The sequence below is a fragment of the Epinephelus fuscoguttatus genome, linkage group LG17 (assembly GCF_011397635.1).
Source record: "Epinephelus fuscoguttatus linkage group LG17, E.fuscoguttatus.final_Chr_v1".
NCBI lineage: Eukaryota > Metazoa > Chordata > Actinopteri > Perciformes > Serranidae > Epinephelus > Epinephelus fuscoguttatus.
In genome coordinates, this window is record NC_064768.1 from 34279632 (window position 1) to 34297896 (window position 18265).

At 44.2% G+C, this 18265-nt stretch overlaps 1 protein-coding gene across 3 annotated transcripts in view; it reads right to left on the minus strand.

The window, feature by feature from the left end:
- Window positions 1-331: 331 nt before the first annotated feature.
- hivep3a (HIVEP zinc finger 3a) overlaps window positions 332-18265 on the minus strand; it is a 53352-nt gene continuing 35418 nt past the window's right edge. For all 3 annotated transcript variants that reach the window (XM_049602744.1, XM_049602745.1, XM_049602746.1), the window contains 6 exons: window positions 13685-17901; window positions 11143-11321; window positions 8864-9033; window positions 8698-8772; window positions 4851-5464; window positions 332-1751 (listed from right to left, as the gene is read on the minus strand). In XM_049602744.1, coding sequence (XP_049458701.1) covers window positions 1221-1751; window positions 4851-5464; window positions 8698-8772; window positions 8864-9033; window positions 11143-11321; window positions 13685-17521 — 5406 coding nt within the window. In that variant the 5' untranslated portion in view covers window positions 17522-17901 and the 3' untranslated portion in view covers window positions 332-1220. The remainder of the gene's footprint in view (window positions 1752-4850; window positions 5465-8697; window positions 8773-8863; window positions 9034-11142; window positions 11322-13684; window positions 17902-18265) is intronic.

An 18265-nucleotide genomic window follows, 5' to 3' on the forward strand; every position in this document is an offset into this window, starting at 1 on the left:
GGTTTAAATATCAATATTTTTCAAGGTATTGTCTCGTATTTAGGAACTCCAGTATTACAATGAAACTAGTGAACACCTACACTTACAGTTTTTCATCCACTACTTTGAAGAGCAGAGGTGTCAATGAGCTACAGAGGTCACTGCTCCAGGTACACTGATTGGTCCATGTCATCTTATTCTTTCACAGAACTTAACAGTTATGGTTATATCGCCGCCTGTTGGTTTAGCACGCTCTTGACAATACTTCAATTATGTTGATGTTTTTTATGGACAAGAACGATGAAGGACAAAGTACCTGTATCTGTGCGGACTGTGATCCTTGTACTTTCAGCCTCCACTTCTACTGGCAAAGAAGAACAGTGATTAACTCACAAACCACACACAGAACACAGTTTTAATATAAATCTGTAAAAATGAGAAGTTTAATGGTAAACATGAAAATGACAGAGTGATTGTATCATTTATAAAAGCAACAACACAAAAATACATGTATCTGTTTATGAAAAAAAACTACCGTAGCTACCATGTACGTGAAACAGGTTTCCTCTGGATATCAAATTATTTGTCAGTGCACTCCAAATGTCTTGATCTGAAACTTCTTTTCCTGAAGACATTAGAAAAGGAGGTGATCGTAACCCTGCTTCTTTGAACACAAACAAAGACGACAACAACAACAACAAAAACAACCTGACAAATCATAATAATAACAATAATAATAACAATAATAATAATAATAATAATAATCACAGCCTTTAAGAAGAATGACATTTCAAACCACAATCTTGACATAAAATTGCACTTCAAAATACTGGTCGGGATGAATAAATATTTGTAGTACCTTTCTATATCCATTTTGGTAATACAGTACATTAACACAGCAATAGTATATTAGAGCTGTTGAAGGGTTAATAGGGAAACTGATTAAAACTTTGTCTATTTTCATTCCAGCTGCTTTTGCATATAGTACAGAATTTGCATAATAGCACATAAATAAATTAACACCGATGACATCAAACAAGAGGGTAAAAAAAGATTTACAAAACATACTGCATATCTAACATAGTGTCTATATATATATTGTTCATATAATTACATAATAGCGTCATTCAGAAGCGGTGCTCAAGTGCTCTTGCCTTTCGTCCTCCATCTACGAACCAGCGCTGTTTTAACAGCACTCTGGTCTCAGTCTTTTGCACTGTCCCTTCAGGCTCTCCCTTCTATCAGAGTTGTGTCTGGGAGGAAGGAGCCTTTTTTTGGCCTTGGGTGGTCTCGGGGTAAACACCCCTCTCTGTAACATGTGCGTCTGTGTCGACCTCCGGATGCCTCGTCTCTGTCCCGGGACTCGACTGGAAGCACCCTCGAGTGTTTCTGTGTGATAAAGCGTCCGATCGGCTGCTCCCGGACGCTCCCTCTGATGCCTCGGGCTCCTGTGGGCTGGCTCGACTGCCGGGCGACGTCTCTTTGAGAGTATCCTGGCGCTGCAGCAGAGGAAACCTCCCCTTTGGAGCGTCACTCAGTCTCCAGGATGTCCCTGCGGGGCTGGATGTGGCTGCGATGGGGCTGCTCACCAGGCTGTACACAGGGAGGGTGGACCTGGGCTGAATCATGTGAATCCCCCCGATGGGAATCAGGAGATTCGGGGACCTGCCTGGCTGCTGGGAGTGCAGAGGGAGGTGACTTAGGAGGTTGTGGGCTCCCCGAGGGCGGGTGGGATGTGGGCTGATGTGGGTCAGACCAACCTCATCCACAGACTACAACAAAACAGATGAAATTAAAGTTGAATGGAGAAATTAGGTCACTACAGCAGCAAAATGAATAGAATACAGTAAAGACAAGACAGAAGGTCAATGAGGCAGATTTAAAGTGCTGTAGCAAACAACGACCATAACTGTTGATGGTGTCGATCAATAGCAATGACTCAACGGTTACTTGGCCTTGGTGCTGAGAAAACAACTTTTAAAAGCAGAGTTCTGGCGAGATGCTGCGAGTTAGCGACCAGACATTTTGTCTCTGGAGGATTAAAGAGCCTTGTTCCTAAGCAATACATGCACATCTCAAGAAGTTTAGCCAATGTGTTAAATTGTGACTTGATATTTCTTTTGGGAGTAATTAGCGAAGAGCTAGCATCTTTATTATCTTTCAGCCTGGACCCTATGCTCCCATGTGTTTTGAAACTGGTCCAACATTGAGAGAGAAGGCCGCAGCTAGCAGGGACGAAACAGGCTGTAATGTCATCCCTGCACCGTCGATTTACGTCCATTAAAAGCGTTTTTGCCACTGACAGGCTCACATTGTTGATAGAAGTGTCTTACAACATTACAGAAAGGACCCTACAGAGAAATTAAATGCATTTCTGTTCTTTTCACTTGTTCCGGTCTGTTTTGTATCTCAGTCTTGCTAACAAGATGTTCTGAAATCTCACGAGAGGTGACTTGCTGCAGGAAGATGACAGTGGAATTGTTAGTGAGAGTTGGAGAGAGAAGTGCTGGTAATAGTCTGTTGTGTTGGAGCACAGATAGCATATCTTAGTCTTACCTAAAAGATTTTTAGTGTCATGGCAGAATATTTAGCTGATTTCAACAAAGAAAAAAAGTCTGCAAGGTGTTTGAACGAGACTTCTCCAAAGTCTCCAAAGTAAAAACAAACTATGATGTCAGGCAATATTGAGAGGATATGTCGATTTAAAAAAGCCTCGATAGCAACTTTTTCTTACTCCTCACTGCTCAACTCAACAGTTTGAAAATAGCCTTAGTCCTGCCCGTGATGCTGATTGGCTACCTGATTCCCACCACAGCTCTCATTGGTGTTTTTTAATTTCAACCAAGAAACTGTTTCATGTCACAATGTGTGATGAATCAGTCAACTTGAACTCAGTGGAATGGGTGGATTCAAAGATCTGACTAGACTGCGGTCTATCAACTGAATTTAGACGCCCCGTGCCGCCATCTCCTGGAGCTCCCCGCCTGTCTGTCAGCCAAAATCTGCAGTATCATTGATGATGCATGACACGTTCTGCGTCGATATTTAACTAGGTGTGTGTCACACTGTGGTGACACACACCTAGTTAAACAATGACAAAGTATCCCTTTCAGTACCTGGGATTTTTTGTTTTGTTTTGGTTCTTTATCGTGGTATTAAATCGGGTATCAAGAACTGTGGAATTTCACTGGTATTGGTATCGTATTGCGACATGCCTACGTTAAAGTACTAAGCCCTGTTTCCACCAAACACTTTCAGTATGGTACCTTTGGAACCAACAGTAACCCTTCAGACATGGTACCTAGACCCTAGTGTTTCCACCACAAACAGTCCTCTTAAATGTGGGTGGGGTTGTTGTCACTCACTGCTCCGTCCAGCACTCACTGTATTTCCTCATCAGCGGTGACACAGATGCAAGTCTGCACCTCGTTTATCGTCCACAGAACGAGGCTGCACGCCGACATAAAACAGGCTGCAGTGAGATGGGATATTTAAAAATAGCTGTTTTATGCATTTCGTCCTTCTCAGGCAAGATCAGGGGTTTAGTGTTGCTGTAGCCCACAGGAACAAAGTTCCATGACGTTTTTTTTCCTCCACTCATTACTAAAAGTGTTTGTCATCCAAGCGAAACAATAAAAACTAAAGTAAATTATTTTTCTCAAACTACAGCTGCTGTGAGAGACAGCAAAACATCATTTACTTTTAAAGTTATAGTTCATTCATATATGTTAAACGTGCTGTGGTGTGAACAGTTACATGAGCCTCAAAACCAGCGACAACTCAGCCCTGAGCAGAGTGACCGTCCTCTACTGACCAATCAGACTGCAGTGTTCACAGCTCCACCTTTTAGTACCAGATCTGTGTGCTAGGTACCCCAACAGAGGGGGGACCAAACATGGGGACGGTTCTGTTGGTACCATGCACAACTTTTCACAGTGGAAACAGAAAAAATGCGCACTGAACTGAACTGGACTGAAACATACTGCTTGGTGGAAACGGGGGTTTATAGTGGTGCAAAATAATACTGAAGCAATCAAATTACTAAAAATACACATTCATATAGTATATGTACCAATCAAATATTTAGGTATATAAAAATGGCTCCTCTTACCAAATACAGCCAGTTTGCAGGTGTAGCTGACATGTAAACAGAAATGTCTATGTGTGCAGATGTGAAAAACAACCCTGTGGAGAATCTACTCCTATGAGCCCTATAAGTGTGAGGAGGAAGTGGTGAGGTTACACCATAACATAACCACAGGTTTGGAGTCGACATGTTTTTTTTATTTGATGAGGGTGAACTGAGATATTCGCCCGAGGTGTTTTCGTCGTCGACATGTGGTTCCAATCTCTGGTATTTAATGATTGACCAGCTTCTCGTTTTATCAGCGGCTGCCCAGGGAAAACATGTTGTGTCTATTTGGGAGCTCTCCTGCATTATTTTAAGGTCCGGAGCTGCAGGCATCGGTTTGAGTGATATAAAACAAGAGAGATGCCTTTCCTTCCTTTTCCAATAAATGTGCGACTTTAAAATAACCTCATATGTACCAGCCTATCTATATTTGTTCTAGATGTTGACTTACTGGGATTTAACTGAGCCACACAAGATTAGCTTTGTGAGCCAAAAGCTGATTTATTTAAAACTGCTGGCTAAACTAACAGAGATGGATCAAGTCACAGGTGAGTGAAGACTGCGGTTTGAACAAAAGCCATGGTTTGACCAGCGATAATTATACATGCGACAAAAAGAGAGCATCATGACAGGTTCAGAATATGGAAAAACAACAATGGTTGGGTTACGCTCTGTGTAGAAAACTAATGAAGATGTTATGTCACAATGTTTTTTTGAGAGAAAAGCTGAAGTGACTCACCCGTCTAGCAGCAGATGGTCGGTCTCTTGGGTGAAAACAGGCTTGACAATGAGCAGAGGTGTCTGCCAGGGATCCTGGAGGCCCAGAGGACTCTGATCCATGGGACTGGACTATTACAGGAGAAAGACCTCTAACAGGGGAGACTGGTCTCAGAGCAGAGGTGGAGACGTGACAACTAGATGGGGAGGGGGAGGACGGGGGAGCAGGGGCCTGGCGAGGCCTGGGTGACGGGCTGTGAGCTGGGGACGGCTCCCTCTGTGGAATCAGGGGTTGAGTACTTGGAGAATGGCAGACTCGGGAGGACGCCGATGATGAAGCGTCGAAGCGTCTGCGGGCAAACAGAGCCCTCCTGGCGCTGGCTGAGCTCCTCTGGGTAGAGTCCTTGGGGGGAAGCTGGACGGATCGGCTGGGTTCAGGTTCCATCGGCAGGCCTCCTGGACGAGGCTCCTCACTATCAGAAGTGGTAGTGCAAGAGCTTTTAGCCACCTCGGACCTGTTGTCGTCAACGCGTTTGCCATCTTTGTCCCCTGCATTGTCATCTTCGTCTTGTCTGAGATCTGAGTACTGAAGATCTTTTTGTTTATCTGGGGGAACTGGACGTTCTTCACAGACTCCTAGGACAGAAAAAAAATCACCTTTCAACACATTTTCTAACCAACTCCATTCTTTAGTTAAAAAAACGTCAATATCAAACCCCACATATTCTCAAGATCTATGAGTAAGACAGCAGTGGGAGACTGATTTAGACAGGATGATGAGTGGGATGAAGTTTTCGACAGAATCCACTCCTCCTCCATCTGCACCCGTAACAGACTTATTCAGCTAAGCCCATTCACTGAATATACTGGACCAAGGTTGGGCTGTCTGAAATCAAACCTGACGTCGGCCTCCTATGAGATAGATGCAAGCAGGATCCAGTTTCACTGAAACACGTTTTGGGTTTGTGCCACATTAATTACCTCCTGGAAGTCAGTTTTTAAACACTGACCCCTCCCCACTCATTGCTCTCCTTGGCCTCTCACCCAAAACGTATTCCACTCTCTAACTCCCACAAAGATGCCTTGGTCTTCTCCATCCTGATCGCCAAATAGATGATTCTCATAGGCTGGAGATCCACTTTACTGCCTTTCGTATAAACTGGATGAGGAATTTAATGAGTTGCTTGCATCTTGAAAAGATTAGGTATACACGACAAAACAAGGCAGAGAAATTTCAATTTATTCTGGACCCATTATCTCCGTCTTCTTTTCCTACTCCTCTGCCTTTTGTTTTATTTTGCTTTGTCGTGTCAGTGGCGCCCCCAGAAATCTGAGGTGTCTTGAGGTGACAAACAAAAACCAAAAGCCATGGTTGGATTTCAGAAATTGTATTGTGCTCTACAAGTATAAAGGCTAGTTGAAAACTATGTCAATATTTAGCATTAGGCACACTGATGAATTTAAGTCTTGACTTTCCTCACTGCACCAATGTGTAGACATGAAACTATATAGGTCTAAGTGTGCTGGGTTGTGTCCAGTTATTACCAGCCGAGTACATTTTTATTCTGGGTGTAACGTATAAGAGCCTCTCCCATGTTTCTCATGGCAACCCTTCTCCCACATATCTTCAATCTTGGACGCCTAAGATCTTGATATGCTGCTGACCAATATTTACATTTCTATTCAAACAAGTGTGAAATGTTTAAGCTCATTCAAAGTGACAAAGTATGTAAGCCAACAGAATTACTGCACTGTTTGAGGCTATTAATCAACTCAAAGTCTTTGAGCAAGAAAATTCACGTGGCTCAAGTTACAGCAGTGAATATCACTGTGAGTGGGCACCAGTAAAAGGACTGCTTGTGATCTTGTAACCAATGAATAAGTAAACACAGTCCCAGCTCTAGAAAAAGGATAATTAAATGTTCTGTATGTGACATTCAGAGGTATAGGTATAGATACAGATAAAGATACAGTGGAGTAATGACGTCCTAAGCAGACTATGGTTCTCTAGTTTCTCGGCGCAGCGCAGGGTGGCGCAGGGTGGTGAACCTAGAGCTAGTTTTGAGCAGCGCAACCCGAGGCGTGCTTAGTTTGGTAGTTCGGCAGACCGAGGTGCGCTGAGATGGGTGTGGCGGCGCAGCAGGGGGAGGTGTCGACAGATCCAGCTTGGTGCAGTGACAGTTTCATGCCAAAAGGCTTCGCCGAAGGTGCGCTAAAAGCTCGCCAGCTGAAACCAGGTCTACTGTCAGCGCAGGCGAAGTTTGGCTGACTGCGAGCAGACCTCCACAGACTGATGATGCAAAGGTAGCCTGGGAGGAGGTCACCATTGCATCATCAGTCTGTGGAGGTCTGCTCGCAGCTCCGTATATTCGGACACTGCACCTGGTTTCCCCCCAGTAACAGTTAGCACTGTTAGCTGTTAGCATGTTAAGAACCGTGCTCAGGCAGCTCGTACGCTCTAAATTTCGCATAAAACCCCCGAAGTCCAACTGAAATCAATCTATCAACGAACCAAGGTATGACACAACCTTTTCTGAAATGTCCACAATCAAAGATAAGGACTTATTAGCCAGAAAGCTAACATGCCATGAAGCTAACGTGGATGCTAATGATGAGCTAATAAGCCAAAACTAGCACAACAAAGAGAGCATAAGACATGTAATTTACAAGGTAGCTTGGTATTAGAAACAAAAACAAAAGGTAGTTTGATTTCAGTTGGACTTAAATATTCAGTGACCATGTTTTAATAATAATTTTGTAAGGTTTTTAGTTATCAAAACGAGCAGCGGCAGAGAAAAAAAGAATAATAGTACATCCAATCCAAAAACACAGCCCAGTCACAAGGAGAAAATGTTGGCTTTGTAGATTTCTGCAAACCACGGACACTCTACATTTTTCATATACAGTAGCTAGTTAGTTAGCTGATTGGTTCTTGCCATAATATGAATTTTAACAGTTGTCCAATAGGGCTGTCGGCTGTGTATTAACCTGACTTCTGCACAACACAACTGATGGTCCCAACCCCATTGATAAAGCAAGAAATTCCACTAATTAACCCTGATAAGGCACACCTGTGAAGTGGAAACCATTTCAGGTGACTACCTCTTGAAGCTCATGGAGAGAATGCCAAGAGTGTGCAAAGCAGTAATCAGAGCAAAGGGTGGCTATTTTGAAGAAACTAGAATATAAAACATGTTTTCAGTTATTTCACCTTTTTTGTTAAGTACATAACTCCACATGTGTTCATTCATAGTTTTGATGCCTTCAGTGAGAATCTACAATGTAAATAGTCATGAAAATAAAGAAAACGCATTGAATGAGAAGGTGTGTCCAAACTTTTGGCCTGTACTGTACGTCATATTAACGTCTCTCAAGTGACGTAGTATATGGGCTGACTTTGTCACCTGGAGGAGGAGGAGGGAATGGAGGATGGTGTGCCACCTCGGCGAAATGCCTGCCAAGCTGCGGACCACTGTTTGAGGCCAACAGCCGACACAACTGGTTGTTTCTTAGAGAGTCATTGCTGCGTTTCCAGCAGTTTTTATCCACCAAACATGGGTGTATTTTCACTGTGCTACCAGGGGGGATAGTGCCACGTTTTTACAGACATAGCTGTGTTTTCTGCTGGGACTGTGCTACCAAAGGTGGGCATTTTAAGCCATAACATGATCCTGTCCAAACCCTAGCCAAGTTGTTTTTGTGCCTAAACCTAACGTGTTATTGAAAAGTAAAGTTTCAATCTATTATCTACATAACGTACAAATGTAACATATCCTTGCTTTGCAGAAATGTACCATACCACCATACCATACCATGGCACTTTTAGCTGCATAAAAAACAACCTCATAAAAATAAATAACATAACATACCCTCCTCTGTGCCATCTGGGTAACAACAGGTGTCTTTTCCATGTGCCTCAGATCTCAGGTGTTCGATGAGGCTTCCTATAAAATATGAAACAAAGGCTGAGCTCATAATGGACGCAGAGTTAAGACAGACGCATAAACTCACAAACAAACAAAATCCTCTCCTTACCTTTGGCTTTAAGAGAAAGGTTACACTGTTTGCAGTTATATGGTGGGGGTTCTATGATGTGACGGGTGCATTTCTGCAGTGTACTGGTATTCTTTGGGTGGAATCCACAGTCCTCACATTGGCACTTGCCTCCACCTCCACCATGCGTGATAGCATGCTTCCCGTTTGATCTGTAGGTGTGAAGAAAGCAAGAGGTTTCAGTTTCGTCCTCAGAGCTTTCCCCTGTCAGTTGTCTATTAATGCTGCTCCTCTCGGGATGATAGTCACAATCAATATGAGTGTAACTGGAGCTGACAGACAGGCTGCAGGCCCTTTAGCACCTGTAAGCAGCTTTTTAGTGCCTGTATTTATCCAGGGTAAGTGCGCTATCTGTTTGGCCTTAACTACACAGTGAACTCACACTGTGGCAGCTGGGCCCGGGGTCCACCCCTCCATGTACACTGAGGGTCCCTCAGCGAGGCACCCACTTCAGCTTCATGAAAGCAGCTTTCATAAGCCAAAACCAGACCCCCACCCTCCCACTGCCTCGTAACCCCATCACAGCTCACACCACCACCGAGTCCAAACAAGGGGGAGCCTACGATGTGGCCCAAGGTCCAGGGCCTGCTGCAGTCGGGCCAATAAAAACAGGCTGGAGAGGGAGGGAAACCCTGGCCCAGACCAGCTGCTGCTCCAAATAAGCATGAAAAAACACAGAAAGTGAAAACACATTCCTACAACAAACAATCATTCTGATTATAATCGTCTCTTTTTTCTATTTTCACTACAGGCTTCACGGCTGGATAAACTCGGCAGGTATCATAAACGGTGGTTTTTAGTCTTGAAAACTTTCAAGTTAATGAAAGAGAAACGGTTTTTCCGGCATGCTACGACACTATACCTCATATACTACACTATAAATCAGCTATATTCACAGGCTTTTCATGCAACACCTATTCACACCCAAGATTTAAGGCTAGGTGCCCTTGCCTTCCCCCTCTGCAACAACAACAAAAAAAAAGGCAATGTTCGACTAGTTTGCAGCCTCAGTTTGGTCTTTTTGTCCCACAGACAGACTGAACAGACAGCGAGGGAGAAAGCGAGCAGGCGTGAGGATGACTCACTCTTTTAGGAAGGCTGTGAGGAGCGTCAACATGAGTCACAACAGGGATTTGTTCACAGACACACTCCCAAACCAAAAAGAGACACACAGATGGCACCTCTCTGCACTCGCCTGCATCGCAGCAGTGTTTATTTCTGATGGGTATCAAAAGTACTGAGCGTGTCTGGTTTAACCTTGGTGCAAATTAATTTGAGAAGACGTGTGCATGTGCAGACAAAGCAATAACAGAACTGTGTCCACATGAATTCACACCATACATGTTTGCATACTGCCTTTTACTTAACTTGAGGGTCGGCCATTGAATTACATTTGCTCGAATAACAAAAAAGGCGAGAGATATACAGCGAGGGGTCCTGAACTGTGAGTCTGGGGCAAAAAGCACAAAGTAGAGCAGGCTGCGTTGGCCATAAATAGTTTGAACGCATTGTTAGGTCCATTTCAGTGAGAGTTATTATCTGGCAATACAGCATTAAGCAGAAGTATGGTTGCTATGGTTGCTATGGTTACTTGCGTTTTAAGATACCATTAAATGTGCTGTACTGCAAACTGATTTAGAGCGGTGGTTAAACTGTAGGTTGGGTGTTTATTAGAGGTGTTATGTTATACAGATTTAAAAGACACAGCCAGCCAATCAGAGGCAAGTATTTTCTACACCAGTGAAAGAAAAAGTAAGACTTTTGCCCATTTACAGTGACGGACAGTGTTCAGTTACATCATCATCTTTCTTTTACACAGCTTGTCAGCATCTACCCAGTCCCATTCAGTATGGCTCCCTTTAAATGACCGATGTTATGTATGTACACGTATGTTCAGTATATCTTCCGCTCATTCCATTAGTGTCAGTGTAAGAGTATGAACTTGCTGTCGCTCCATGTGAGTGGCTGTGATGGTCTGTGTAAATGAATCTCCGCAGGCGCAAAGGAAGCTAGGTAGTTTCCTGGCTTCAGCCCCTCAACAGACGGGCTCTGTTGGTGCAGACGGCCAACCCTTGGCCCCTCCAACATGGTGGACAGACCAACGGTTTCCACAACATACCACAATATGTGACGCAAGCCCTCAACACTGTTAGTTATGACTGACTTAACATTGTAAATATAGACAGCATGTCATCAGTAACCCTGATGTCATTTAATTTTGCATCTTGCGTAGTGCTGAGCTGTCACTAGTCCATACTCACCCTCTCTCAGAGATCCAAACTTCAGGAGGGTGCTTATTCCTGGAGCACGACTGCGCTTCCTCCTCATTCTTCTTCTCTTCCTCCCTCTCCTCTTTTCTGTCTGACCCGTTGTCGTCTGCTGACTGCTGTCCCTTCCTCGTTCCCTCGTGGTCTCTGCAGTACGACTGGCTGTTGTAGACCTACACCCGAAAGAGACATGGGCAAATTCACCAACTCTGCTCCAGCATGCCCAGGGAGACAAAAGTTGGGAAGTCTCATTGAACGTTGTGTTTGATAGCATTTGTTAAAGCACATATACTGTTTGCCTTTTGGTGTCATCACTGTAAAGATTGTTATAATCGTGTCATCAACATGAATTTAGTGCTGAGAAAAGTCAGCAAAGTATCTTCCCTGCCTTTTTGGGGACTGAGGCTACGAGATACAGTCTTGCAATGCTAACCCCCAGTTTGCTGCACTGTCTATACTCACCAGAGGAAAAAGCAAAGAGGCTTACTATGCTAACCTACCAACTATGTAAACTATGCCAAGGATACCACTGAAACTGTGTAACTTGAATTTAGGCTGGGTGGCACCAATGAGGATTCATTTTTAAACCGAATTAAATAGTAGTTTAACTTAAATAATGTTGCATCAAACTTGGGAGCTATCTTACAATTAAGACGGATCCAATTTAAACCTCTCCTTATAGATGAGATAAGTTTTTACTCGAAACCTAGATCAAATTTAATTCTGTTGCACCAAAACTTTAACTTCCAATTTAAAATGTGATCAAGTATGAACTTTAAACCTACACTTGAGGAGGTTTACCTCTAAAATGGCTGCCTTTTGGACACCAATTAAGCAAAATAATCTAGTTCCATAAGGGAAGCTAAGAAATCGACTCAACCCAACTGAGTTTTATAATGCTGCTGAATTCCTCACAAGATTCCAGTTCAGCAAGGAAACTGTTGCGGAGCTAAACAGTAAGAGTGGACCAACTGTTCAACATGGCAGTGAAGGACAGAAATGTTAAAACTGTCTGCCAGTTGCTGCCAGGCAGACTCTTTTTCCTTGCTGTGCTGTTATCCATTTTTAAAAAATCTTCTATCATTTGGCCATTAAATTTTTCACACAGTAGAAGAAATTAGAGCCTCTCTGTTGAGCCATCATGAGTAATGTTAGGCAAGCTAACTGACTTTTTAGCTAGCTGGCAAACAACGTAACATTCTGTTAAGGAATACAGCTTAATGTTAACTATTTTTGAACAGACCGAATCACTGTGATGCTAACATCACTTCCGGGTAGACAACTGGCAATTTAATTTCAGAGTTATGTGACATTGGCGAACTTGTTCATTTCATCTGTCATTTTCACTGTAACTGTAGCATTTACAGATATATAGTTAAACACGGTCGTCCGACCTGCTGATGTTTCTGCTGTGCTTATTTTAGGTGCTATGTTGCTTTGCTAGCATTGATGAAATCTAAGCAACGTACTGCTGTGGACAGAGGCCACCTAAAAACCCCCACCTAAGAACAAATCAATATCTGTTTAAGTGTATGCTATACTTAGAATATTTTCTCCACATTACCTCGCACCTTAAACCTTAATGAAGTCTGGTGTCTTCGAGATAACGGCTTTAGTTCCCCATCAGGAAGGGCTGTTTGTTGGCAAGGTAAAGGGGTACTTTACCTTACCGTCTATACTTTAATATACTTTAAATATAGCTTGCACTTATATAGATAGTGATTTTAAAGTGGGCCTTTTTAGGTAGCTAAAGACAAACCAGTTGAGATGGCTTTTGCCCAGCACCTTTTAATTTTGTGTACATGACGCGCAGTGTAAGGAAGGTTACTTTTGAAATACAATTGGTTACAGATTAGTAGTTACTCTGTTAAAAATGGAATAAGTAATATACTATTTTAATTGCTTCAAAGTAATGTAACGTGATTAGTTTTTGAATACTTTTATAACAAATGTTTTAAATTGGGCAATGAATGTGAAAAGTTCTAGCAACATCAGTGCAAAAGCACTCAAATTTGTTCAAATGGCTTTGCTGATCTGCGCTGTCCTAAACATGCCAAAAGAAGAGATTCCTGCTCGATGAAGTAACTGTAACTGATTACAATTAAATTTATTTTGTAATTTAATTACCTCATTTCATTTAATGTTACTCTCCAACACTCATTACTCAGGGATTTTCTACTCGAAAGTTATTGTAAACAAACATTGTGATCTGGACTGGAAACCTGGATTTACTCAATTTCAAATCTAGTTTTGTTAAACTCTGATTACAATTAATCTTAAATTAAACAATCCTTTTTGGTGGAACCCAGCCTCAGGGTCTACAGAATAACTTAACCTTGGGCACCAATCATCTAAATGCTGTATCTTGGTTTCAAATATGCCTGTCATCCTTTACTGCACATCATCTACCCTCTTTCAGATGTCCACATCCGTCTACATTTTGATTGGTATAATAATTGTGAAATTCCTGGAAATTCTCGTGTTGGTACAGTTTTATATAGATTGAATTGTAATTAATGGTTAGTGCTGTAATTACCTCAGTGGAGCATGGTCTTTTGTCGTCCTCGTGCTCCATCGACTCAGTTGTCCTGACTGACATGGGGGATATAGTGTAGATGGAGGGACTGAGCCTCTGCTTGCAGTGCAGCAGAGAGAGAGCTGTCTTGCTTGAGAGGCCAGGTGGGTTGGGGTCATAGCCGCTCGTGGACCACGATGAATACACTGAGGGCTTCTGTTCGTCCAGAGTAGAAGGGTTTGGTTTAATGTAGTTCAAATAGCACCAGCTATTACAGGTGCTGGGCAGCAGACTGGGGTATGATGGTCCAACATGTGTGATGGGAGAACAAACACTGGGTAGACATGACTGAGTCTCCCTTTTGAGTTCCTGATTGCATGGGTCCACTGATGCCTTGTCAACACATCCCACCTCCCTCTCCCCCTCCTCTTTGACTCGTTTCTGCTGCTGCTGTGACTCAGGCGGGAGCTCTATGCTGTTTGAAGGGGAGAGCATGCGCTTGTTGCCCCCTGAGCCTGATATCCTCAGGCCATCGTCTGACCACGACTGATAGTCTGGACCCATGTTCCTATGGGTTCTGTAATCAGCTGTTGGGATACTTATATTGTGTGACACAGCATCGACTGCCTCCTGGGGCCTGGGGGAGGTGGACTGGGAGAATGTGGTGTATATGGCACATGCTAGGGTGAGGGTGTCTGTTTGGAGGCGCACTGCTACTGCTGGAGATGTGGCTGGCCTCAGTAATTCCAGACTGGAAGTGATGTGAGGGACAGAGTGCTGGATGTGGGAGTGACTCACTCGAACCTCTGGATATTCATCATGCAGTAAGGGAATCTCTAGCTTCAGCCCTGTAGACATGGGGAGGTAGTGAGCTCTGGCTGCCCCTGATGGTCCGTGTGTAGGATAGGGCTGTGATGCCTGAGAAGGCGGCTGCTCTGTATGTGAGGCCTCCTCTTTTGCAGGATCTATGGATGTGGCTTCTGTGCTGCCTGTTAACTGAATATTTTGACTGAGTTTCCACTGAGAAAAGATCTCTTTGCACTGTAATCTCACTGGATTACGCAAGACTATGTCACCTGATGAAGGAGAAGCAGGGGACCTGCTGCAGTACACAGAAGTCGGGCTTGCTTGAGAAGATGTGGTGGAGCTGACATGTTCGGGACTACGTCTCGGTATGGTACACTGTCGCTCCTCTTCCTCTTCATCTGGATCTTTTATAGCAGTGTGTCTCATAAGGAGACATTTTCTTCTTTCCCTCCAGCCAACTGCAGTGCGCTCTGGGGACAGGCAACTGTAGTCAAAAGACTTACTGCGGGTCTCAGCCAATAGGACACTTGGTTGTGGGTCATGAGGCGCCTGTTCAGATGCTGAGCGCCTCATCTCTCTGTGCTGATGCACCCCAGGCACCGTCAACATGTGAGGAGCTCTTGATCTCCTCAGTGGTGTTGATCCTGCTATCTCCATGTCTGGTCTGTTGGACTCTTCAAAGGATGTGGAGCGACTGGATGCGTAAGATGCGCTACTGTCCTGACTAGGGCTGCGGGGCAGGGATACAGAATCAAAACTGGATTCCCCAGAGGACTGGGCTACCTCGGCTAGACGCAAGCGCTTCTTCTTTGGAGGAAGCTTTTCAATGGGGAGTTGGGCCAGAGAAGGGCTTCTCTGTGGCCACTGAAACTCATCAGGTTTCTCTGAATGTTTGGCGGTGGATATTGACTCTATTGAGGTCGTCGTGCTCATGTTGGAGTCCTCTGTGACCAGTATTTCTGGAACCTGCACACTGTGTTGACGGACCAGCTTTCGAGTTGTTAGTTTTGTCGACTGTTGGGGTTGTTTCTGAGGCACTAGTTGATATTCTTCATGAGGTGGAGAGGTTTTTGTCGTCTCAGTGCCTTGACTCTCATTGCATAAAGATTCTTGTTTTTCAAATGAACTAGTATGTTGAATTACTGAACAGGTCTGTAGTGTCGGTCTTCTGGGGCCCTCATAAACGACATTGCTTTCATCTTTACACTGTCCTGATAAGAGAGCAGGAGAGGGTAATGAAGGAGAAGAGGGGTCATCAAATTCAAAACTCTCTTCTTTCCTTCTTTTGCGCATTGCTGAAGCTCCTGCTCGGACTGCGTGGTTAATTAGCTGTGAGCACCCTGTTTGACTAATTACCACCTCATTTCTGGGATGATGTGCTAGGCACAGGCTTTGCTTGTGTTTCTTATAACCTTCCCAATCTTTGCATCCAGTACCACATGCCTCACACTCATATGGCTGCGGTTGGCTTTGTTTGGGGTCAGGCACGGTGGTAACGCTGTCAGGGTAAAGTGAATGGGAACCCTCATGTTCCTCTTCTGTGAGTTCGGCACCAAGTGGGATTTCAATAGCTGGCTGCCGTCTTAGCATCCCAAAACGACGGGCCTGCGTTTCAGAAGGCTTTCGTTCATCAAAGGACTGAGTTAAGCGAAATTTACTGAGGCCGCCACTGGAAGTGTCAAATGAACTAGCTGCAGACGGCATTGAGTGACTTCTCACCAAAGGGGCAGTGGATGTTTGGCCAGCTGGCTGCTCCACATTTAAGGATGGATGGTGAAATTTTTCACATGGAACTCCCATGGTGATGGAGCCACTGTTTTTGTAGCCCAGATCTCCGGCTTTGGGGCTGTGAATAAGTGTTTCTTTCATAGATGAACTCTTTTGAGACTCTGAACTATTTTTCCTGGAGAGTGAGAATCTCCTTGGCTTTACACTGTCAATTTTACTGGTGTCCACCACTGCTTCATTGATAGTGATAAGTTTGGTGATATGGTCGATGACCTGCTTCTTGGGGACTGTGAATGGGATGCTTTTGTCCTCCTGACCAGAGGGCTGCTGGTTATGGTGCCGAGACATCCTCTGTAGGTGTCCGAGACGCCCATACTTGCCGAGGATGATCTCTGCATAGCTTTTGGCACTTGTGTTCGGGGGGCTGTCCTGTGACTGTTCTGTACTTTCAGAGCGAGAGAAATAGCCTGATTCTGTACTGCCTTTACTCCCTAAAATTAGAGATGAGGTCTTTTCATCAGACAAGTCTCGAGGACCATGTTTTCCTCGACTCAGACGCAAGGCCAGTCTCTTTTTAACTGCGTAGGAGTCATCGTTTCCTCCAGTGCAGTCTTTGGCCCTGTCTGTTTCGTGACTTTTGATTAAGGCTACACTGCCTTGTCTTTCTGTAAGGGAAGATGCTGATGATAGCTGTCTGGTTTCATCTTCTGACTCAGTGACTTGCTCCTCTAAAGACCTCGGCTCTCCTAAAGCCAGACCTGCCTTCACCCTGTGGGTGTGCGATTTGCGGTGTTTGTACAAGTTACTCTTGGTCTTAAAAGAGAAGCCACATGGGGCGCAGGGATAAGGTCTTTCACCTGTGTGGGAGCGAATATGTTTCTGCAGGACACTGGGCTTTGCACAGGCGCGGCCACAGTAAGTGCAGAGATATTTGCCTGGTCTCTGAGGCTTACGCTCCCGTTTCTGTTTTGGGGTGCCCTCCTGGGCTTCTGGTTTAGACTGGGTGGGGCCACCTGCTGAGGAAGGTGGGGCTCCTGGTGACAAACTCGAAACTGTGGTTGCGGTTTCATGTTTCTGTTCGAGCGCTGTATCTGAGTCAATGCTCTGCCGCTGGTGCCTGAGACGTTTACGTTCAGGATGCTGTCTTCTGGACTGTTTGGGTTGCTGTTGTGTGCCATGGGGCTTCGGTGAGCCAGTTTGCTGTTGCCGACGGGGCTGGGAGGGAGACTTAGGCTGCGGGCCTCGGTGAGGCGACTCTGGTTGACAATGTTCTTGACCTCCAGACTGCTCCCCAGTCGTCAGGCGACTATGCAAGGCCTCCATAAAATGGAAGGACAGCCTCAGGTAGACACGTGGGATGCGTCTGCCTGTGCCAGGCTACAGAGTTCAAGCCAAATCATTAACTGAATAAAGGGTTTAATGTAAGTGAATTCTATCAAATTATATCCACTTTAGTTGACTTCATCATTTTCACTTGTTTTGCTTAAACTTTATTGCTTGAAAGCAAAATGATGCCATCAAATGTCAAATGGCGGCATCAAAGAATTCAGCTGTGATATATCATGTGCTGTGGAGGAAGTCCTGTGCCACGCTGACCTAAAGTATCCCATCATGAAGCACTCAGCCAGCCTTGCTGCCACACAGTCTGATGCTCAGTTGACTCAGCTCAGTATATGATTCTTCTGTCTTCTCAACATGAAGATCTGTGAAGACAAACAACTCATTATATAAAATAGTGCATACAATTCAACACAGATGACCCTCCTACCCTCCACTTGCCAAATATAGATATTTATGTTTCATGTGTTACATAATCGCTGTATGTGTCATAACATTCAGCTTTCACTTTCCCGCGGCTGCTGAATGCTGTTGAATTAGAATGGTTTATGTAATATTTTTGTATAAAAATATATCAGCATGCAGCACACAGAAATGATGATTCTGCTAACATTCCCAGAGAGCGGCACTATGTCCAATGACTGTGACAGGAACATTTCAATGACAGCATAATCTGAAACTGTCGAGGTGTTCAATGATTTTTAATCAACCGTGCATTGTTATTTCAGA